Below are 23,831 nucleotides of genomic sequence, written 5' to 3'. Positions count from 1 at the left end.
CCCCTTGTTCTTGTCACAGTCCTTGGTACAAACAGTTCATTGGAGAGATCTCTGTATTGCCCTCTTATATACTTGTACATATATATTAAGTCTCCCTTAAGTCTTCTCTTTTCCAGAGTAAATAGACCTAATTTTGATAACCTTTCTGGGTATTGTAGTGAACCAACTCCATATATCATTTTAGTAGCCCGCCTTTGAACCCTTTCAAGTTCAGTAATGTCTTTCTTGAGCACCGGCATCCAAAATTGCACACAATACTCCAAGTGTGGTCTGACGAGTGATTTGTACAGAGGGAGAATTATGTTTTCATCTCGTGTCCCCAGACCTCTTCTAATGCATCCCATGACCCTATTTGCTTTGGTGGCAGCTGCCTGACACTGGGCACTCCAATTTAGCTTCTTATTGACTAAGACACCTAAGTCTTTTTCCATGTCTGATTTCCCCAGCAGATTCCCATTTAGTAAGTAATTGTAGCATCTGTTTCTCCTTCCCATGTGCATAACCTTACACTTATCTGTGTTAAACCTCATTTGCCATTTTCAGCCCAATTCTCCAATTTACTCAAATCTGTCTGTAGTTGCAAACTGTCCTCCTTTGTGTTAACTACCTTACATAGTTTTGTATCATCTGCAAATACTGATATTTTACTGTGTAAGCCATCCACTAGATCATTAATATATTAAATAGTAGGGGGCCCAATACAGAACCCTGTGGTACCCCACTAGTAACCCTGGCCCAATCTGAGTATGCCCCATTAATAACCACTCTTTGTTTTCTATCACTAAGCCAGCTACCTACCCATCTACACACATTTTCCCCTAGCCCAAGCTTTCTCATCTTGCTTACCAATCTTTTTAGGTCAAGGTAAAGTCTGGAAGACCAAGCAACATTTCAGTGAGAGCTGCTCGCAGGATTGCTAGAGAGGCAAATCAAAATCCCTGCTTGACTACAAAAGACCTTCTAAAAGATTTAGCAGGCTCTGGAGTTGTGGTACATTGTTCCTCTGTTTAGAGGCACATGCACAAATATGGCCTTCATGGAAGGGTCATCAGAAGAAAGCCTCTTCTGGGTCCTTGCCATAAAATTCAGGGTCAGAAGTATGCAAAAGAACATGTAAACATGCCTGATGCATTTTGGAAACCTGTCCTGTGGACCAATGAGGTTAAAATGTAACTCTTAGGCCACAATGATCAAAGGTATTTGTGGGGAAAAAAGGGCACAGAATTTCTGGAAAAGAACATCTCGACAATCATTAAGAGTGGGGTGGATCAACCATGCTTTGGGGTTGTGTTGCAGCCAATGGCATGGCGAGCATTTCACCGGTAGAGGCAAGAATGGATTCAATGAAATTTCAGCAAATTCTTGTTGCAAACATGTCACCATTTGTAAAAAAAAAAAAAAAAAAAAAGCTGAAGTTGAAAAGAGAATGGCCTCTACAAATGGATAATGATCCTAAACACGTCAAAAGTCGCAAGCTGAAGGTTTTACAATGGCCCTCACAGTCCACTCATCTGAACATGATTGAAAATCTGTGACTAGATCTCAGCATAGCAGCGCATGCAAGATGACCCAGGAATCTCACAGAACTGGAAGAATTTTCCAAGGAAGAATGGATGAAAATCCCTCAAACAAGGATTGAAAGACTCTTGTCTGGCTGCAAAAAGCATTTACAAGCTGTGATACTTGCAAAAGTGGTGCTACTAGGTACTAACCGTGAAGGGTGCTCAAATGTTTGCATTGACCCATTTTCCTTTTTGTAGTTTTTAAAATGTAAAATATTGAAAATATATATTTTTGCCTAAAATACAAACTGTGTCATCTCTAACTTTAGGCCTTTTAGAGATCGTTTCATCTTCAACTTGTTTGACTGTTCACAACAATAGTAATTTTGACCAGGGGTGCCCAAACTTTTACATGCTGCTGTATGTGGTCTCGTCTAAGGCATAACTGCTTCAAAAGGTATTTTGTGGGTATGGATCGGCTTATTTTTTTTTTCTTTTTTTTAGCTTTCCCAGTAAACCCCGTTATAAGTGACCACAAAATGTATGACCTCGAGACTGTTACTCTTTTTCTAATAGAAATTATCATCTGAACCGTTTCTAATAAGAACGAGTTGTTGTGGCGGAAATCACGCGAATTAAAGTCTAAGAAAAAGCAATTTATTTCTTCTTCTGAAAGGCTTTATTAGTTGGGCCTGCAGAAGACCCCACAACACATGTTCTCTCCAGATTTATTAGACAATAGTAGAATATTGTGCTGTCTAATAATGACACATCCATGCTTCTAGTTTGCGATCTTTCATCACGTTTCAAGCATTCATCACTCCCGTTCAGAACACTCAGTCCCATCCTACATGCACGTGTTTTTTGTTTTTCTTTCTGTCCATGTGTGTTTTATTAAATCCAAAATGGGGTATCTTATCAGAATCCAGAACTGCAAAGAAGCGCCTCTCGAGAAAGGGCTGAAAAGGGCCGGCAGGTACCGCATTGGAGCTGAATCTGCACCGACAAGCCTAACGATCTGCTATTGTTTCCCACCAAAGAATATGGCCTATTATTCCAGTTATTAAGCTCTTCTGTCCCAAGCTGACATTTATTTTGATGGGAAACGCCTGGCACTTGGGATCTTACCATGCTGGCAAAGAAAGTGTGTGAAATTAGCCTTGGTCTGCGCATATGCCTTTGTTTCATCATATTCCTTGGAACATGTCTTCAAAGAAATGAAGACAAAGCCTTATGGCAGTGAATTGCAAATGTCGGCCGCTTCCAAAGTAAGCGGGAAGCAGACCATAAGAGAACTTGCTGCAGCCATGGCGCCTCTAATAGGGCCATATCTGTCCTATTACCATGGGACCATTTACTACAGTTATTTTTAAGCTTGTGTAACATTTTCACTTTTATTAAGCGTTGCAACAATTTTATTTTCCACATTTGTTTTTGTTTTAATTTGAAATACCGTCCAATTAATAGAATAATAGATCAACATCTTCTTAATAAAGAGGAGCAGAAGAATAAGTGGGAGTATAGGATGGGAAAAATAGTTAGGGTGGGATAGAAAGCATAGGAAGGGAATGGAGGGAGATGGATTACCATAAGCAAGTTTAAGCTTGACATTTTTACATTTCTTCTAAGTTTTATTATACAATGTCACTGTGAAAAAAATTAAGCAACAGTAACCTGTTTAATCAACTGTTCTTTCATTACAGCAGTTTCTATCCAAATCTCTTTTTGACAGATAATTGACATACATGGGATGGGGTCTTGCTTCTGCGACCTCACCCTCCCCCTACGAGCCAGCTCTAGTTCTTGCAGACCTTGCCCTTTCATGTGTTACACTGTCAGCCATTCATTTGGATGGCCAGTCTGTATTACTATAACTACCGTTCAGCACCTGCTGTGCACATATGTATGGCTTTTAGCTGCTTCCTTTGTCAATATTATGGCGTCGCCGCAAGAACATGTCTCCGGCGTGCACGACGTCGGGATCCAAAATGGCGTCGGCGAAATCTCGCGAGTTTTCGCCGACGCCATTTTAGATCCCAACGTCGTGCTCGCCGGCGACATGTTCTTGTGGCGACGCCATCTTGACTATCGCGGGATTTCGCCGATCCAAAATGGCGTCGCCGCGAGAACATGTCGCCGGCGTGGAGGACGTCTGGATCCAGGATGGCGGGGATCGTGGATCAGCGGCGATGACGGCGTGAGTATGAGAGACGGAGTGAGAGAAAGGGTCGTATGTGGAGTGAAAGAGTGAGTGGACGTGAGTGGAGATGGTGAAAGGTGAGTGGAGTGTGTGTGTTGAGGGTTAACATGGAAAGAGGTGTGCGGTGACGTCACCGGTTACAACTGGACGGAAGTTGTTACAACCGGAAGTTGCTTAGGGCATTTATTTTTATAGAAGATAGATAGATGATGAGGGATTTTCAAGCTGGACCAGTCCGGCTGCCTTTGGTGTGAAAATCTTTTCGATGATCAGTAAATAAACAGTATTAACCAATGGATCTAATAAATCCTCTGTTTATCTTCTATAGGATCTATTGTTGGATGCAGAATGAGTTAACTGAAAATCTGTCAGTGAGTTTGTTCTGATTGGAGAGTCTATAACTCATAAATTGCTTCTCCCTGAACTCTTCACCTAATCTTAACATCACAAAGTTCATCCCAACTTCCATGTGCTATTAATTCAGCAAAGAGTAGTTCAGAAGAGTTATAAACTTCCATCCGATTGAGGCAGATTCTTGTGTCAAGGAAACCTGCCATGTTGGAAATAGTCTGATCTGCAGGCAGCGCGTTATAAAGTAGGAGCAGCTGATCAGAGTGATATACATTTTTGTGGGCCAAGTATTGATAAACTTTGCATTTTATTAACTGAAATCCCTGTTTGAGTCCAGTTAAGTATTCCCTGTATGACTGTCCGTGCAGACATAGGTGTCAGTCACTGAGCAGGCCCACCTATGGACTCCTGCACAATACCTGGGATTGCAATGAATAACCTATAAGTTATAGGAATTAATTTCCTACAAACCTATACTACTGCTCAGCTTCTTCTATATGCCACGCTGTCCACAGATCAGACTGCAAGTACAATATGACAAGTTCCTTTTAACTATCCCACACCGCCTCCGGGTTGTTTAACCCCCTACATGCTTCAAACTATATCAATCGCAGAATTTAGAAGGTAGGGAGAGGGAGCGATCGGCTCCCTAGCAGCGTCCTTGCAATGGCGTCATGACAACATCCAGGACAGCAGGCTACAGTAAGCCCCTTAGACCATGCGCAGAGCAATGATCTAAGTGGCTTCTGTCGGTGCATTGCAATGCTTTATAACAGTTATCAGAGTAGTGAAAGTTCTATAGATGTACTAAGTAAAATAGTAACAAATATATAGATATAGAAAAAGTCATATAATAGAAAATAAGAGTATTCTACCCATAAGTATTTTAATAAAAAAAAAAAAAATTTTGTATCGCCGCGTCCAGAACTACCCCACCTATAAAACTGTCACAAGTACTTACCCTCTTCAGTGAACACTGTAAAAAAAAAAAAAAAAAAAAAGTGAAAGACAATGCTTTTTCATCATAACGCCGAACGAAATGCAGAATAAAATACAATAAAAAAGGAGAATGGTAATAACAATGGTATAGCTGAAAACATCATCTTACCCCGCAGAAAAAACAAGCCATCATACAGCTCCGTCAGTGGAGAAATAAGAAATGTATAGCTCTCACAATAAAGCAATGCAAAAATATTTCATGTCTTCCATAAAATAAAATAGTTTTTGTGTAAAAGTGCCAAAAATAAATGATATAAATGAGCAACCGTGCATAACTGTCCCCCCACCCAAAATAAGTGAATAAATACATTATTCCTGAATTGTTGTCTTTTGTTCATTCTGCTTTCCAAAAAATGGAATAGAAAGCAATCAAAAGATGTCAAAGCACAAAAGTAGTACCAATAAAAAGTCAACTCTTCCCACAAAAAAGCGAGCCCTGACTTGACAGCAGAAATATGGAAAAATATTACTATCTAAATATGACAATGCACAAATTCTGTTTTTGCAAAGAAAAAAAAGCATCTTAGTGTGGGACATCATCACAAAATAAAAAAAAAATTATATTTGGTATCACTGTAATAGCACCAAACCGAAGAATAAAGTTGCCATAACACTTATACCACACGAGGAACGGCATAAATAAAACCAATTCTTCTCTTGCTGTTGAATTATTCATTCTGCCTCCCAAAGATCACAGTAACATAGTTTTGAAGGCTGAAGGAAGACCTTATGTCCATCTAGTTCAGCCTATTTTTAGTGCAGCTGTTCTGCATTGTTGATCCTGGGGAAGGCAAAAAACCCTCACAGTTGAAGCCAATTTTCTCCATAGGGAAAAAAATTCCTTCCCCCTAAGCTGGGTCAACCATCTACCTATAATATTCTGTTATTCATAACCTTCTATACTGTTTCTCACAAGAAGAGCATCCATTCCTTTCTTAAATTCATTCAGTGAGTTGGCCATCACCACTTCCTCAGTGTTATCACTTATCTGTGTTAAACCTGATTTGCCATTTTTCAGCCCAATTCTCCAATTTACTCAAATCTGTCTGTAGTTGCAAACTGTCCTCCTTTGTGTTAACTACCTTACATAGTTTTGTATCATCTGCAAATACTGATATTTTACTGTGTAAGCCATCCACTAGATCATTAATAAATATATTAAATAGTAGGGGGCCCAATACAGAACCCTGTGGTACCCCACTAGTAACCCTGGCCCAATCTGAGTATGCCCCATTAATAACCACTCTTTGTTTTCTATCACTAAGCCAGCTACCTACCCATCTACACACATTTTCCCCTAGCCCAAGCTTTCTCATCTTACTTAACAATCTTTTATGTGGGACAGTGTCAAACGCTTTAGAGAAGTCGAGATAAATGACATCCAATGATTCTCCTTGGTCCATTTGAGAGCTTACATCCTCATAGAAGCTGATCAGATTAGTTTGACAGGAGCGATCCTTCATAAATCCATGTTGATATGGAGTTAAACATTTATTAACATTGAGATATTCCATAATGATATCCCTTAGAAACCCTTCAAAAATTTTACCCACAACAGATGTTAAGCTTACCGGCCTATAGTTTCCAGGTTCCCTTTTAAACCCCTTTTTGAATATTGGTACCACATTTGCTTGCCGCCAATCAAAAGGAACAGACCCTGTTTCTATAGTGTCTTTAAATATAAGGAATAGAGGCCTGTCTATCACATTACTTAACTCCCTTAATACCTGAGGGTGAATGCCATCAGGGCCTGGTGATTTGTCAATTTTAATCTTACTAAGGCGGTTCTGCATTTCTTCCTGGGTTAGGCAGGTAATACTTAATGGGGAGTTTACATTATCACTCTGCATTTCCCCTGGCAAATCCTTTTCCTGTGTGAACACTGTTGAGAAAAGATGGATTTTTGGTTCTTACCGTAAAATCTTTCTTGGAGCCTTCATTGGGGGACACAGATTACCATGGGTGTATGCTGCTGCTGGTAGGAGGCTGACACTATGCAAAACAATAAAAACTAGCTCCTCCCCGGCAGTATACACCCACCGACAGGCACCGACACCTCAGTTGGTGAAAAAGCAGTAGGAGAAGCAAAGAGAAAACTCTAAACATATGTACCAACCCAACAAGGGACTCTAAGACCCAACACGGTACAACTTAAACAGGGAGGGTGCTGTGTCCCCCAATGAAGGCTCCAAGAAAGATTTTACGGTAAGAACCAAAAATCCATCTTTCTTTATCGCCTTATTGGGGGACACAGATTACCATGGGACGTTCCAAAGCAGTCCCAAGGGTGAGAACAGCAATAAGGAACGAAAGTAACGGAAAGGCTTAGGTCGGCCGGTGAGCCACCGCCGCCTGCAGAACCTTCCTACCAACAACAGCATCAGACGAGGCCTGGGTATGAACCCTGTAGAACCTCGTAAAGGTGTGCAAAGACGACCAGGTTGCGGCCTTGCAAATTTGCATGGCCGAAGCCTGGTGACGAACAGCCCACGAAGCCGCCACAGCCCGGGTGGAATGAGCTCTTACTCCCGGAGGGGGTCGTTTTTCCTGAAGACGATACGCTTCCAGAATGGTAGAATGAATCCAGCAAGCGATCGTGGATTTGGAAGCCGGAAGGCCCTTCTGGCGACCTTCAGAGATGACCAGCAAGGAATCGGACAGACGAAAGGAAGATGTCCTGGCGAGATAGACACGCAGGGCTCTAACTACGTCCAGTTTGTGGAGAGACTTCTCAAGCGGATGAGAGGGAGCCGGACAAAAAGAAGGAAGAACGATATCCTCATTGATATGGAAGGAGGAAACCACCTTTGGAAGAAAAAAAGAAAGGGCCTGAGGACGGCTTTGTCCTGATCGAGAATCAGGTAAGGGGAACGACATGACAAGGCCGCCAATTCAGAAACTCTTCTGATGGATGTAATGGTGATCAAAAAGGTGACCTTCCACGAGAGAAGGGACAAGGGAATGTCCTGGAGAGGCTCGAACGGCGCCTTCTGGAGAGCGCTAAGAACGAGGTTGAGATCCCATGGGTCTGTTGGCGAATGATGAGGAGGAGCCACATGGGAGACCCCTTGGAGAAAGGTTTTGACCTGTGGTAGAGAGGCAAGCTCTCTTTGAAAGAGGATAGAGAGAGCGGAAACCTGGCCCTTGAGCGTACTGAGGGACAGACCCGCTTCTAAACCAGACTGAAGAAACCCAAGGATAGATGGGATAGAAAAGGACATTGGGAAGACTTTTTTTTATCATCGCACCAACGGAAAAAAGCCTTCCAGTACCTATGGTAAATGCGGGAAGAGGCTGGTTTCCTGGCTCTGATCATAGTTTGGATAACCTGACTGGACAGACCTGATTCCATCAGGATTGCGGTCTCAACGGCCATGCCGTCAAACTCAGAGACTGAGAATTCTCGTGGTAAAGGGGGCCTTGCGAGGGAAGGTCTGGACGGTCTGGAAGCCTCCAGGGGACGTCCGTGAGCGTGTTGACCAGTTCCGCGTACCAAGGCCGTCTTGGCCATTCTGGAGCGACTAAAATCACTGGTACGCCTTCCGATTTTATCTTTTTGACCACTCGTGGGATCAAGGCCAGAGGTGGGAACAGATAAGGAAGTTGAAACTGGGACCACGGAGTCACCAGCGCGTCGCATGCGACGGCTAGAGGGTCCCTGGACCTGGCTACGAACTGCGGCACCTTGTGGTTCATCCGAGATGCCATGAGGTCGACATCCGGGGTGCCCCAACGGTGGCATATCTGATTGAAGACTGTGGGGTGCAGGGACCATTCGCCGGACGCTAGGCCCTGGCGACTCAAAGTCGGCTGCCCAATTTTCCACCCCTGGAATATGAACGGCGGAGATTGCCGGAACGTAACGTTCTGCCCAGCGGAATATCTTGGCCACTTCTGACATTACTTGCTTGCTGCGCGTGCCCCCCTGATGGTTTATGTTACGCCACGGCCGTGGCGTTGTCCGACTGAATACAGACCGGCTTGCCGGAGAAGGGAGGCTGCCAGTGAAGAAGGGCCAGGAAGATTGCTCTGATCTCCAGAAGATTGGGAGAAGAGACTCCTGTGGATTCCAGCGTCGGGCCGCTTTCTGATGGAACACGGCTCCCCATCATAGAAGGCTCGCATCGGTGGTGATTTGCCACTGAGGCGGAAGGAAGGACCTCCCTTGGAGAACTGACGCTGGTCGTAGCCACCAAGTGAGAGATTGCCTCACTCTGAGAGGGAGCAGAATAGGACGGTCCAAGGACATCGTGGTCTTGTCCCAGGCTGAAAGCAGAGACAGCTGGAGGGGGCGAAGATGAAACTGCTCAAAGGGTACTGCTTCCATGGAAGCCACCATCTTCCCCAGGACCTTCATGCAGGACCGAATGGGAGTAGGCCTCTTGAGAGTTCTGATGCCCTTGGAAAGAGTCGCAAATTTTTCCCCTGGAAAAAAAACATGGGCTAGATTCGTGTCGAATTCCATGCCCAGAAAGGTCAGACGCTGGGTGGGGGTCAGAATGGACTTCTCCTTGTTGACTAGCCAACCAAGGCGGCCGAGAGTGTCCAGGGTTATCTGAAGACTCTGGAGACAGTCCTGGCGAGACAAACCCTTGATCAAAAGATCGTCCAGATAAGGGATGATGAGGATCCCTCTGGAGCGAAGGATGGCCATGACGGTCGCCATCACCTTCGTGAAAACGCGGGGCGCTGAAGGTAGGCCGAAAGGAAGAGCCGTGAACTGAAAGTGGTCTCCCTGAATCGCAAATCGAAGATACTTCTTTTGTTGCACACAAACCGGAATGTGCAGATAGGCATCCCGAATGTCCACCGAGCAGAGGAATTCCCCGGGTTCCATGGAAGCAATCACCGACCGAAGAGACTCCATTTTGAAATGAAGAATCTTCACGTGGCGATTGAGCAATTTGAGGTCCAGAATTGGACGAAGGGAGCCGTCTTTCTTCGGGACTACAAAGAGATTGGAGTAGAACCCGGAAAACCGTTCGTTTGAGGGAACGGGAACAATGACTCCGGCGGAAAGAAGGGAGGAAATGGCCTGCAGAAAACCCGGAGTCTGGGACCGCTGTCGCGGAGGCCGAGACCGTAAAAAACATCTGTTCGGGGGGGGAAGCAAATTCGATCTTGTATCCGGATGCGACGATTTCTCTGACCCAAGCGTCGTCAACAACAGACAGCCAAGCATCCACGAAAAAGGAAAGTCTGCCTCCCACCCTGGAAGAAATTCCAGGTGGGGGTGACCCGTCACTTAGAAGAAAATCTGCCGGAATTGGCGCCTGAAGATCTGGAGTATTGTCCTCTAGATCTCCAGCGTGGAGCGGATTTGTAGAAAGGTTTACTCTGATCTCGCTCCCTGGTGGAGGGCGGCCGATCTTGTTGAGCAGATCTCTCCGTGGCAGAGAAGGGACGAAAGGGCCTGAATGGTCGAAAACCCTTTCTGTTGAAAAAACGTTTCGGTCGAGACTGGGGAAGCGAAGTGCTTTTACCACCAGTGGCATCGGAAATTATCTGATCCAGCTTGGCTCCGAAGAGTCTAGAGCCATGGAATGGCAGATTGGTAAGCGACTTTTTTGAAGTAGTGTCCGCATTCCATGACTTTAGCCAGAGGACTCGGCGTACAGCTACTATGTTGCTGTTAACCCTTGCTACGCAGCCGGCCGCGTCCAAGGAGGCGGCCAAAAGGTATTTTCCCGCATGATTAACCTGATCTGCAAGATCCGCCAACTCGCCTTGAGGAGCTGACGCTAAGATGCCCCTGCGAAGAATTTTTGCCCAAGCGGAAATGATTTTCGCCACCCAGGCGGATGCAAAAATAGGGCAGAGAGAGGCGCCGGATGCCTCAAAGATAGACTTAGCCAGAGATTCAATCTGCCTGTCAGTAGGATCTTTAAGCGATGCCCCATCTGGCAGAGAAAGCACCGTTTTTGAGGCTATCCGGGAAACTGGAGGATCCACCTCGGGAGCCTTAGACCACACTTTGAGCAGGTCTGCGTCAAAGGGGTACAGTACGTCTAAGTACTTGCGGCCTGAGAAACGTTGCTCAGGGCGTTCCCAGTGTTTGGATAAGGTAGTATCGAAATCTTTGTGATTGGGAAAGGTTCGAGATGGAGGTCTTGCTCGTTTAAGGAGAACAGAGCATTCCTGAGGGGGAGTCTTATCCTGCTTAATTTTTAGTGTTTGGAAGATAGTTTTATTTCAGCTATCGACCATGTCCCGTGTTTTAGAAACGCTGTCCCCTTCTGAACTAGCTTCCGATTGAGAGTCATCGCCTGACTGAAGGTTGTCATCCGAGAGGGAGAAGGAAACCTGGGAGAAGCAGAAGGGCCCTGCGAGCTAGAGGACGAAGTAGACAGAGCCCGCTTCCTAGAACTCCTGCCCTGTCTGCCTCTCTGAAGGTCGCGGTCAGGTGCGGACGACTCACCCTGAGAGGCGGTCGGGGCACAGGTGGCTGTAGATAGCTGAGGTAATCGTTCTAAGACCTGGACCAGCGACTGTGATACTTTTGTCAAGTCAGATACTGACTGAGACATTACAACGGCCCACTCCAGGGGGAGGGGGGAAGGGAGAGTGTCCTCAGCCCGGGACTCTGTGCGCTCCTGAGATGCTGACATATTTGAAGGACTGCAGGGGGGGCAGAATGGGGACGACCGACCCGATGCCCACTTCTTTTTACAGTGCGCACAGGTGTAATGGGTAGCGATGGGCCTGATGCAGAGATCCCCTGAAGGGTTGGGCATAAGTAAACTGCACTGAATGGCCGCAGGAATTAGGGAAGAACTGCCGAGGAGAGCTAATCTTTGCCTCAGAGCAGAGCCTACCGAGATTCTGGCGAGCAGCAGAAAACGCCGAAGTGTCCCCCAAGCAGCGCAGGAAGGAGTGAAAAACCAGGAAATCCTTGTGCTGGAGGCTGGGGGCGGAGCTTAGCGGCTGCGCCGTGACTGGCTAACAGCGACGGAGAGGGCATGGCCGAAGGGGGAGGCTCGCATATCAAAAGAAAAGGAGCCCTGTGATGGGCTAGTAAAGGCGCGCTGAAAAGAGCGCGCTCAGGAAGGGAGGAGGGAGCACGCTGAGGGAAAGTGAAAGGAAGATGCCGCAGCCCCATGCCTAGCAATTGTGAAGGAAACGCTGACATAACGATGCCGAACAGACAATGGCCCTGCTGCTTGTGACGCTGCTGTGGTGAGTGGAGGGATCCCCAGTGTCTCCCTGACTAGTGCAGGGGGAGGGTGAGACGCAAGCGGCTGTGTGAGCGCGCGGCAGGCAGAGAGGGCGGGAGATTCAAATAACTGTGGACCAGTAATCACCAAGGTCCAACTTCTCCCATTCATGGAAGCTTATGCGGGGCCAGAGGGAACGTACAGGCACTTACCTGACGTCCCTGAAGAGGATGACCACAGGGGCCCATGGAGAACAGGCAGGCCGCTGGGGGGGAGGGGTCCTCTGTGCCCGCATCCTGTAGAAGACGGCTTGAACCTCCTGCGATCGCCGTCTTCCTCTCAGCCCTGTCCCGAGAAAGGGGTGAGGAGGGGGATTCGGCAAGGACCAGCCACCTGTCGACAACCCTTATCACCGGAAGGTGATAGGGAAAAAGTCCTGCCTGCAGTACTGAGAGTTGCGATGTGGGTGACACCACACTGCTCGCTCAGCCGCATGATATAGGAAATCAGGGTGATAACTATACCCTGTCTCCCGTCGGAAAAACCTGAAAAATAAAAGAGAAAAGATTAAAAAGTTCGATCTAAACCCTAAAAGAAAAAATGGATTGTTAACTGCGGATCTGGGGAGATCCCGGTCCGCCTCCTACAGACACTAAGCACAAACTGAGGTGCTCGGTGCCTGTCGGTAGGTGTATACTGCCGGGGAGGAGCTAGTTTTTATTGTTTTGCATAGTGTCAGCCTCCTAGCAGCAGCAGCATACACCCATGGTAATCTGTGTCCCCCAATAAGGCAATAAAGAAAAAGTATTTAAAACATTTGCTTTTCCCACATCGCTCTCTATGATTTCACCCTCATTGTTCGTTAAAGGGCCGACACCATCAATTTTAATCTTTTTACTGTTTATATAATTAAAGAATAGTTTGGGGTTTGTTTTACTTTCCTTAGCAATGGGTCTCTCAATTTCCACTTTTGCTAACTGTATTTGCTTTTTACACATTTTATATTTTTTCTCTAACTTTTTAATGCTTCTTCATTGCCTTCTTGTTTTAGCTTCTTAAATGCCTTGTTCTTGTTATTTATTGCCCTTTTTACATCCTTATTTAGCCACATTGGTGTTCTCCTGTTCCTATCTCTTTTATTTCTGTACGGTATGGCTAGCTCGCAGTGAGTGTGTAAAACTGATTTAAATATTTCCCATTTATTTTCTGTGCTCCTATTTTTGAAGACTTTGTCCCAGTCAATTCGGCGAAGGTCCTCTCTAAGCAGATCAAGCTTTGCTTTCCTGAAATTCAGCGTTTTTGTACTTCTGTTATTCTATCTGGCCTGTTGCTTAAAATTAAGTCCAGAAGGGCTGTCCCTCTATTTGGGCCCTGCACAAGTTGTGACAGATAATTATCCTTGGTCACTGACAGAAATTGGTTTCCTTTCTGAGATACGCATGTTTCAGTTTCCCAGTCTATGTCGGGGTAGTTGAAGTCCCCCATAATAATCACCTCATTGTGATTTGCTACTTTGTCTATTTGTTTCAATAATACATTTTCAGTGGCTTCTGTTATATTTGGTGGCTTATAACAAACCCCTATGAGGATTTTATTACTTTTCCCTCCTTGTATCTCCACCCATAGAGACTCCACCTCTTCATTTCCCTCTTGTATATCTTCTCTTAGTGTGGACTTTAAAGTGGACTTTATATATAGACAGACTCCACCCCCTTTCCTTTTATTTACGATCCCTCCTAAACAAATCATATCCTTGCAAGTTAGCCGCCCAGTCATAGCTGTCGTCTAACCATGTCTCAGTTATTCCTATTATGTCGTATTTTTCCTCATACATTACCAACTCCAGATCTTCAATCTTATTGGTCAGGCTTCTTGCGTTGGTCAGCATGCAGGAAAGAAGTTTTGCTTCCTTTTTCTTAGCTTCCTTCTGAGTACCCTGTCTTGGGTCCTCTTTACCACATCTAGTATCCTTGATTAGTTTGTCCTTCTGCTGCATGTTCTTGTCTGCTGTTTTTCCTCCCATCCCCTCTTCTTCTAGTTTAAAGCCCTCCTGATGAGTGTGGCAAGTCTTCTGGCGAATGTGTGTTTCCCAGGTTTTGTAAGGTGTATCCCATCTCTTGCGAGAAGTCCATTGTAGAGCTAATTCACGCCATGGTCCAAGAATCCAAATCCTTGCTGCCTGCACCACCGTCGTAGCCAGTTGTTCACATCTAGTATCCTATTCCATGTTCTGATGCCATGACCATCGACTGGGAGGATTGATGAGAAAACAACCTGTACGTTCCGTTCCTTTATTTTCTTCCCCAGAATTTCAAAGTCTTCGCAGATAGTTGGTAGGTCATTTCTTGCCGTGTCGTTTGTGCCTACATGTATCAGTAGGAAAGGGTAGTCGTCCTTGGATTTGAGGATAGTTGGTATCCTGTTGGCCACATCCTTGATTTTTGCTCCTGGGAGGCAGCATACTTCTCGTGCGGTTATGTCCGGCCTGCAGACAGTTGCCCCCGTGCCTCTTAGTAGTGAGTCGCCCATAACTACCACTCTTCTTTTCTATCCGGACGCACTGCTTGTTGCTCGTGAGTGTTTTTGAGTGTCATTTGTTTCCGCTTTTGTTGACAGAGTAACTTCTTTTGTTGATAGTGTGTCTTCTCTTGTAGATACGGTATCATCCCGAGCTGTGCCATTTTCGTTCTCCAGCATGAGGGTTTCATATTGGTTGCTAAGCTGTGTGGGTGGTGATGACCACTTGATCCGTTTGCTTCTTTTCGTCACATGGCTCCACTTTTCAGTCTGTGCGTGCTCTGAAGCTTTTCTCACTTTACGTATCCTGAATGGTTACTTCTGCTTCATCCAAGAAGTCTGCATGTTCTTTAATTACCTTCAATGTTGCTATTCTTTCTTCCAGTCCCTGCACCTTTTACTCTAAGAGGGCAACAACACTTGAGGGGATATTCTGCACTTATAGCACTTAGGATCTCTGTATATGAAGTCCGCAAACTGTTGTTGGAAAATCCAGGTGAAAAATAGCGCTCCGTCTCTTCGCGAGTCTCACCCTGGTTCTAAGCAGTACTGTACAGCCTCATATGGGGTATTTCTACTTTCAACAGAAATTATGACACATTTTGGTGCCATTTTTACCCATTTTCCTTTATGAAAATGTAAAATCTGGGGCAAAAACTACATTTTTGTGGTAGAAATGTAAATTTATTTTTTCTTCAATGGTATAAAATTCTATGACACTCCCTTGGTGGCAATATGATCACTGCACCCGTAAATGGTCACTTTTTTTTCCTTACGCATTAATTCCTGTGAAGCACCTGAAGGGTTAAATAAACATCATTTTTTTTTTTTTTTTGCTCATGTAGGTCTCTGTCACTTCAAATGTAATGTGGTCCCAAAAAAAAAAAAAAAAAAAAAAAGTTTTGTAAAATGAAAAATTTCTAATCAACTGTTAACGCTTTTAACTTCCTAATTATTTTTTTATTTTTTATGTTTCAAAAATGATGCAGACGAAAAGTAGACGTGTGGGAAATGTTAACTATTTCTCTATCTCTTCATTGGGGGACACATGTAACCATGGGTGTATGCTGCTGTCGCTAGGAGGCTGACACTATGCAAATAAAGTAAAAACTGGCTCCTCCTCTGTAGCATACACCCACTGACAAGCAGGAAGTACCTCAGTTTAAGCTTAGTGTCTGTAGGAGGCGGACCTGGATCTAACACCAGATCCGCAGTGTTTTTTCTTTCACAGGTTTCTGTGTGAACTTATTAATCCTTTTCCCTTTGTTTTTCAGATACAGCTCGTCGGGTAACAGGGTGCAGATTGCTCACCCTGTTTTCCCACATTTAAGCAACCGAGAGAGCAGTGTGGTGTCACCCGCATTGCCCACTCTCGGACCCGCTGGCAGGCTTGTCCCCTGTCCCCCTTTTGGGGTGGTTCAGGGTGACTCTCGGTGACTCTCCTTTTTTATTAAGGGGTCGATACCGTCTTCTGCACCGTCCGGAGACGGTGCGGGAAGGAGGATCTTAATTTCCATGACCCTCTCACTTCCGAAGGCTCCTGATGCAATCCTCATCTATCATGAGGAGCCGAATTCAATCAGGTGGTAAGCCAGCGAGCCCCCCCCCCCACACACACACACACACAGCAGCTTCCTCCGGCAGCAGCTTCCTCCGGCAGCAGCTCCCCCATTTGCTGGTGTATAGGTCCCCGCTGTAGACTGCCTCTTCCCTCCCTGGTCCACAGGTTCAATTTTCGCATCTTTTTTCTCATAGCGCGCGGCCCCGGCATTTTGCAGGCTTTCTTTCCCTTTGGCCATTTTAAGTCAGGAGCACGCCCCCCTCTCCGGCATTTCTCCTATCAGCCGGCTTTATTGACCAGACACGCTCCCCGCTTGGCGTGTTTAGTTTCCCTAGCCATCTTCTATGCCGGACCCGCCCTTTGGCGTGCCATCCTATTATCTCGCTCTTTTCCACCGCAGGGCACCCCCCTTCTGCGTCATCCCTGGTGCCGGCGATTGAGCCGTTTGCAGGTTGCACACGCCTCCTCCGCTTGTCAGCCTTTCAGGCCGCAGCCTCATCTTTCGCGCTCTTTCGTGCCCGAGGGGAGGCGGCGCTGGGTCAGATAATCCTGGCTACGTCCACGACGCCTCTCAGCGCAGCTCCGGCCGGATCACGCCCGCCGCTCTGCAGGATGGCGCTGTACTTGTCCCTCCCTGGCAGGTCCAGTCACTACTGGCGCTCCGCTGTGTCAGCCATTAGGAGGGGCTCTTTTCTTTGTTTTTTCGCCGGCCAGCACATTAGCCTGAGATGGCGCGGCCTATATGGTGCCTTATGCTAAGTGAGCCCCCGGCTTTGGGCCTTCATTCCCGGCCACGTAACCACGCTCTTCGGCCTATCAGTGCGCGCCCTGAGCATTACCAGGCCAATCGGCGTGCGCCATGGTGTTTCGCATGCCCCTGTCTGCGATGTCCACAAGGACAGAACTGGTATGGAACAAGGGAAGTGAGACCAGGTCACTCGGCATCTGCCTGGAAGACGGCACTCCCCTCCCTCCGGAGTGGGCTGCTGCCATGTCCCAGCCGGTCTCCAGCCGGACAGTAGATTCAATTTTCGGGATGAGAGCACTCCCCTCCCTCCGGAGTGGGCTGTTGCCAGGTCTCAGTCAGTCTCGGACCTGACTGGAAAATTCTTAGTCCCTGGTACGGGTCCTGGAATGTATGCTGCATCTGTCTGCCGCCACCAGTGCCCCGAACACCTCCCATGGTGATTCGCATACACCCGACCACGACCTTCACAGGGACAGATCAGGAGAAGGAATTAGTAAGCGGACTCTGTCTAGCTCCTCGTCCAGTTCACCGGGCCCCTCTGCGGCATCTAAAATGCCCCTCTCTACCCGTTCCCCCTCCTCGAAGGCGGACGTCGGGTCGGCTGTAGCTTTTCAGTCATAGTCTGTCTTGGAGGTGGATCAGACTTCTAGAACGCGGGACTTGGTAAATAGCCTTAGTTCGGCTATTGTTAAAACTCTCGGAAGTAAGAGTAGAGCATGCGGCTGCTCAGGACATCTCCGTTTCATTCAGGCGGTGAGTCGTCCCTCCAGCATTTTTTCCCAAAGAGTTTGAGGCTACCACCTCTAGACTCTGGGAACTTCTCAGCAAACGCTTCCTGGGACGAAAAAGTCTCGACGTTCTAGTCCTTTTTAGTTTAGACCGTTTCTGCATTTGGTCCGATCCCCCTAAGGTGGATCTGCCTTTTGTCACGCTTTGCCTCTCAAACTGTTCTGTCCAGCCCTGATGCGGCGTCTCTCAAGGACGCTATGGACAGACAGATTGTGGCCTTAGCTGGATCTGTCTTAGAGGTGTCATGCACTTCTCGCTGACCTAATTTCGCCTCCTCTTGAGTGCTGAAAGCCATATCACCCTGGGCCAGGATTCTTCGCCGGGGGATTATGACTGCGGTTCCTACAGAGGAGCTAGCAGATCTAGCTCTTTTTGACCAAGCTGGTCCAGATCCCTTCTGACGCACCAGAGTTGAAAGCACCTCTCTGTCTTTCCTCGGGCGGTTCTGTCCAGCAAGACCATTCTCCTTCACAAAGGGAAAGAAGGAAACCTTCCTTCAAGCTATTCCTCACTGGAGGCCTATGACCCATCTCCAAGTCCTCTGGATCCCCCTATCACAGATTCTCCTCTAATGATGGGTCACCCCTACCTGGGTTTCTTTCCAGGGTGGAAGGCAGTTTTCTTCTTTTTCGGAGACTTGCTTGGCGGTCGACGACGACTGGGTCAGGGTGATCGTTGCACAAGATGGAATTTTCTTTGCCCCAGGAAGACATTTTTCCTTCCCGCCAATTCAACCCTCTCATGGGTTCTCCAAGCCGTCTCGTCCCTGCCTAAGCTCAGGTGTCATTGCACTCGTTCCTTGGCACGAACGGTTTTCTGGTTTCTACTCGAACCTCTTCGTGCTCCCGAAAAAAGACGTTTCTCCCTGATCCTTGACCTCGAGCAGTTGAATTGTCACCTTCGGATTCGCCTCTTCAGAACAGAGTCCTTGCGCTCGGTGTTCCCCTCCATGGAGCAGGGGGGCTTACTTTACTCTGTGGACATTCAGAATGCTTTCCTGCACATTTCTATTGTGTACGGCATCGAAAGTTCCTTCGGTTTTGCGATACAGGGCCATCTTTACCAGTTCACGGATCTCCAGTTCAGCCTGGCATCCGCTACCACGGTCTTCAGAGGTCATGGCGGCGGTCATAGAAACGGTGTCTTATGCCCAGCTTCAAACCCGCCCTTTTCAATTGACCCTCCGGTCTACCTGGGACAAGAGAATTGTTTCCCTGGACTGTTCCCTGGATCGGCCAGTGCTTTTACCTCTGAATGCGAAGCTGTCCCTCTCTTCGTGGACACTGTCCGTCTCTGCCCTGCACAGGAGGTCATTTCTCCCGCTCTGTTGGCAGATCATCAACATCGATGCCAGTCTTCAGGGTTGGGGAGCGGGCTTCCTCATTCTCGCAGCACAAGGTCGCTGGAATGTTCATGAGACCCTCCTCCCCATCTGTCTCTTGGCCTTGCCTTCCTCCGCTAGCAGTCTCTCCTCGCAGGCAAGCCAGTCCGCAGTCATTCGGACTTTGTCAAAGTAGTAGTAGTAGTAGTAGTAGGTGGTTGTTGTTGTTGTTGTGCGCTGGCATATTCCCAGATTCCGCAGCGCTTTACAGTTTGCACACATCTTCGCTGTCCCCGATGAGGCTCACAATCTAAATTCCCGATCAGTATGTCTTTGGAACATAAGCCACCAAGGTGGGACTCGCAACTCACGGATCAGGGTAGAGATAGCAATGATCCTACGTTGGGCAGACGACCATGTCCCCCCGCCATATTAGCCGTCCACATTCCAATGTAGACAACAAGGAAGCCAATTTTTTTTGTATCATCGGGGGTTAGCGTCAGGCGAGTAGTCTCTCAACACCGTCGTCCTCGGCTAAATTTGTCGGAGGTAGGGCATTCCGGATGTCCACCTAATGACTTCTCGAACGAATCAAAAGGTTCCCCGGTATGTTACCAGGTTCCAGGATCCGATGGCTGTCGGCTGCGATGCACTTGTGATTCCGTGGTCCCAGTTTTAGATTCCTGTTCTGTCCCTCTTCCCTTAATCACAGGAGTCAAAAAAAATCAGTCAGAAGGGTTTTCAGTAGTCCTGACAACTACAAGCTGTTGAGTCAGACCTGGTACCTGGAGCTGGCATCCATGCCCATGGACGCCTCCTGGGGCTTTCCAGACTTTCCGGATATTCTTCCGCAAGGCCTCTCTTCCGCCACAGTTTCACAGTCGTTTAACGCCATGGCCTTAGAGCCTACTTCTGAAAGGGACTGCAGTTTTTCCCATCAGGTCAATCTGGCCATGCTTTGGGCGAGAAAACCTGCATCCTCAAGTTTCTACGACAGTTTCTGAAAATCTGATTCATGTGGCGTAAGTACTACTATTTTGTTCCATTAGCCTTATTGGCTACAAGAGGAGATATCAGGGGAGTTCTGAGTTGGCAGCATTATCCTGCCGTCCTCCGTTTCTTTTTCATTCCACGTCAGTGCAGACATTGTTCTTTCTTCTCTAGGTCCTTCTTGCCCCTCTCCGGTCCATACTCTGGATAAATCCTGGGGCAGTTTCTTGCTAGGCCTCGGCTTTAGAGGTTGCAGGGCCGCGACCTAGTCATATTTGTATGTTATGGCAAAGTCTTACAAAGTTCATACTTATGTCTAGTCCGATGCAGGCCTAGGAAGGTAAGGTGCTACAGGCAGCGGTTACGCGCCGGCCTCAGTCCTTTTTTTTTCTCTGCATTCCTTCCGTTCCCACCCTTGGGGACTGCTTTAGGACGTCCCATGGTTACCTGTGTCCCCCAATGAAGCGATGGAGAAAGAAGGATTTTTGGTACTCACCGTAAAATCTTTCTTGGAGCCTTCATTGGGGGACAAAGCACCCTCCCTATTTGTTTGTACTAGCTTTGGGCCTACGTGCCTTGGTTGTCGAGCCGGTACATATGTGGAATTTGTTGGTTGCTTCTCCTACTGCTTTAACACTTAACTGAGGTACTTCCTTCTTGTCAGTGGGTGTATGCTACGGAGGAAGAGCCAGTTTTTACTTTTATTTGCATAGTGTCAGCCTCCTAGCAACAGCAGAATACACCCATGGTTACCTGTGTCCCCCAATGAGGCTCCAAGAAAGAGATTTTACGGTGAGTACCAAAAATCCTTCTTTTGTGTGACTTAATGCTCTGGTTTGAGGGCATAAGAATTAAGTTTCAAAATTGCAAAATTTCAAACTTAACAAACGCAAATCACATCGAACAAATTTTACTACTATTATGAGGTACAATATGTAATGAAAAAAAAAATCACTGGATCTTTTGAAGCGTTCCCAGGCTACTAATATCAGCTCACAGTTGTTTGCTTAGCCTTTACTGGATAGTTTACAGGGGGACCCCAGAAAAGATTGACATATTAATAGCCTAGGATGGGGCCATGGATATAGGCCGGTCCCAGACTAAAAACCTCAGCTTTCAGACGCCCCAGAAAAGGCGCATCTATAAGATGCACCAAATCTGACACTTGACTTCACTCTTCCCACTTGCCTTGTAGTGGAGGTAAGTGTGGGGTTGGGTGACATCAAGCCCACAGTTTAGTAATGGAGAGACATCTATAAGACACCTATCCATTAGTAACCCCATTGTGATATTGTATAAAAACAGACACCCAAGATAAAGTCCTTTATTTGAAATGACAGACTCCTTTAATGAATCTTAATTAAACCATACTCACTGAACACATAATCCACCGAAGCCAATGTCTCCTGCAACAAAAATAAAATAACCATAATATTCCTCACCTGTCCTCTGAGAAGATAATCCATAATGTCCCACGATGATCCTGATCATTTTGAGAGCAATCACATTAGAGACTGCCTTCAAAGACAGCCGGCAATACATTAACACGAGGTAATGGCTCCTGCAGTGTATTGCAATGAGAGAGTTCACTGGTAAAGTTCTCGTGCAGTGGTGCCGTAAGTGAGCGCATCGGAGCTAATTAACTCTGTGAACTATCTCGGCGGTAGCTCAGTGATACACTGACAGGAGGTAATCGCTCCCGCAGTGTATCGCCGAGTAGAGCGGTCACATCTCCCGATGTGACTGTTCTACACATGAGATCACCGTGGGACATGCGGATTACGTGGATTACAGCGGACAGGTGGTTTATTATTTTACATTTGTTCTAGCAGACATGGGCGTCAGGGATTTGGTATCAGGTGAGTATAATGGGTTTTTTTTTATGTGAATGTGTATGTAATTATTTAACTTTTTTAATTTAAATAAATTTTTATTAACCAATTTTAACTATTTACAAAAAGGAGACATTAGGGTAAGTCAGGGATTAGTATTAATATGCAGATCTTGATACCCTTAAGGATACTGGGGAGGGAAAAGTAAAGGAGGGGCAAAGGAAAAAGGTAAAATTGTAAAGGAAAAAATGAGATGCAGTTGTTATGAAATAACTTACATCAACAGTGTGAAAATTACAGAACACAGAAAAAAGTTAGACAAGTAGGTTAACCCGATATTTTTTCTAAAATGGTAAGCCATGGTTTCCATTTGATCACGTGCACAACACTTCAGGATTGTCATTGAATTAGCTTGCATAAGGATTCCATAGCGGTTTTGGCCCTTTTCCGCGTGAAGAAAGCGCATCAAAAATGTACTGTGTGCACATAGCCTAATACAGTTTTCTGCTAATTAGATTTCGGTGCACAGGGGCTGGACTGGGCTCTGGGTTTTCTCCTTCCTGTCTGTGATTTCCTGGCCACTCTGCCTATCTCCGGTCTGTAAATTACCTCCCTCCTGTATTTCAGATCTCAGCAGTAATCTGTCATTTACAGGATTGAGGTGGGGGGGTCAAGAATCCGACAAGGAGAAGACCCAGAGTACAGACTGGCCCCTGTGCACCGAAATCTAACAGAAAACTTCAAATGTGATTAAAGAACAACAACAAAGCGGATTTCTTCACCAAATGTATGAATGTAATCTGGATTACAGAACCATTACAGCCATGTCTTTACATTACAAAACCATGCTGACAGGTTCTTCTTAATGTCCCAAAACAATCATTAAATGCAAATCAGGCAAGCTATTCTTTTGTGGCACTGATTGACGTCATCTTCACTGTCCACATCATATCTTCAGTGCAGGCAAGGTTTTCTGAGGTTAAACTATGGTGGGAACTGTGAAGATTGATGTCACAAACGCCTGACTGGACTAGTTTTGAGGAATTGACGACCCTTGGGCTAGTTTTGTCTAAACCACATGGGCAGAATAGTCATTTTTGGTGCACACGTCAACGTTGCTTTGTTACATCAAGGACTTTGGCTCTGATACATTATCTGGGTACTTTGGGGACCTAATTGGGTTACCTTTATAAGGCAAAACGTTTCTTTTTAGCCTGTATCTACAGTAATAATATATTCTATTTCTACAGAATGCAAAAGTGCACATTCTGGACACGGAAACATTTGAAACCACCTTTGGCCCGAAGTCTCAAAGGAAAAGACCAAACCTTACCGCTGGTGATGTACACGAACTGCTCCAAAATGCTGAGGTATTGGCAGGCAGCTATGACCAAGACAAGGATCGGGATCTGGTTACAGAAGACACTGGAGTCAGGTATATTGAGCAATGCATATTTGGCTGCCACTAGCCTGAAATAAACATACATGGCTGGGATACTACAGCAGTTTGGACAGTAGGTCTTGTTCTAATGACATATTTATTTTAAGAAAATGTACATGTTTGTATAAACAACAATTACAGGGCAAGTCTGTTGTGAGACTAGTCTTTAAAAACAACATGAAGAAAACAAAAAATGGCATATGCCATAAACTATATGAAAAGAGCAGGCAAAGGTGACAGACTAGCAGTGAGAGCACATTATCTCAAAATGTATGAGCAATGTATACTGACAATCTCCAATCTAGTGCGACACGAGTAAACGCTCTGAGAAACTGAGAGCCCTGAACATGACAATGTCCCCACGATCAGGGTATAGCAGTGTTTTGGACGCATCGTATTTTCAATGCATCCAAAACGCTGCTTTCT

General features: G+C 46.1%; 1 protein-coding gene across 1 annotated transcript in view; it reads left to right on the top strand.

Moving 5' to 3' along the window:
- Positions 1 to 23,831, top strand: part of GNL2 (G protein nucleolar 2) — a 123,973-nt gene that overhangs the window by 13,411 nt on the left and 86,731 nt on the right. Inside the window, exon 5 of the mRNA XM_073562419.1 lies at positions 23,215 to 23,399. Within this exon, the coding sequence (XP_073418520.1) occupies positions 23,215 to 23,399 (185 nt within the window). The remainder of the gene's footprint in view (positions 1 to 23,214; positions 23,400 to 23,831) is intronic.

The sequence above is a fragment of the Dendrobates tinctorius genome, unplaced genomic scaffold, assembly GCF_039654945.1.
Source record: "Dendrobates tinctorius isolate UK_male_01 unplaced genomic scaffold, ASM3965494v1 ptg000015l, whole genome shotgun sequence".
Taxonomy (NCBI): Eukaryota; Metazoa; Chordata; class Amphibia; order Anura; family Dendrobatidae; genus Dendrobates; species Dendrobates tinctorius.
This window is presented reverse-complemented; position numbering and strand designations above follow the sequence as displayed.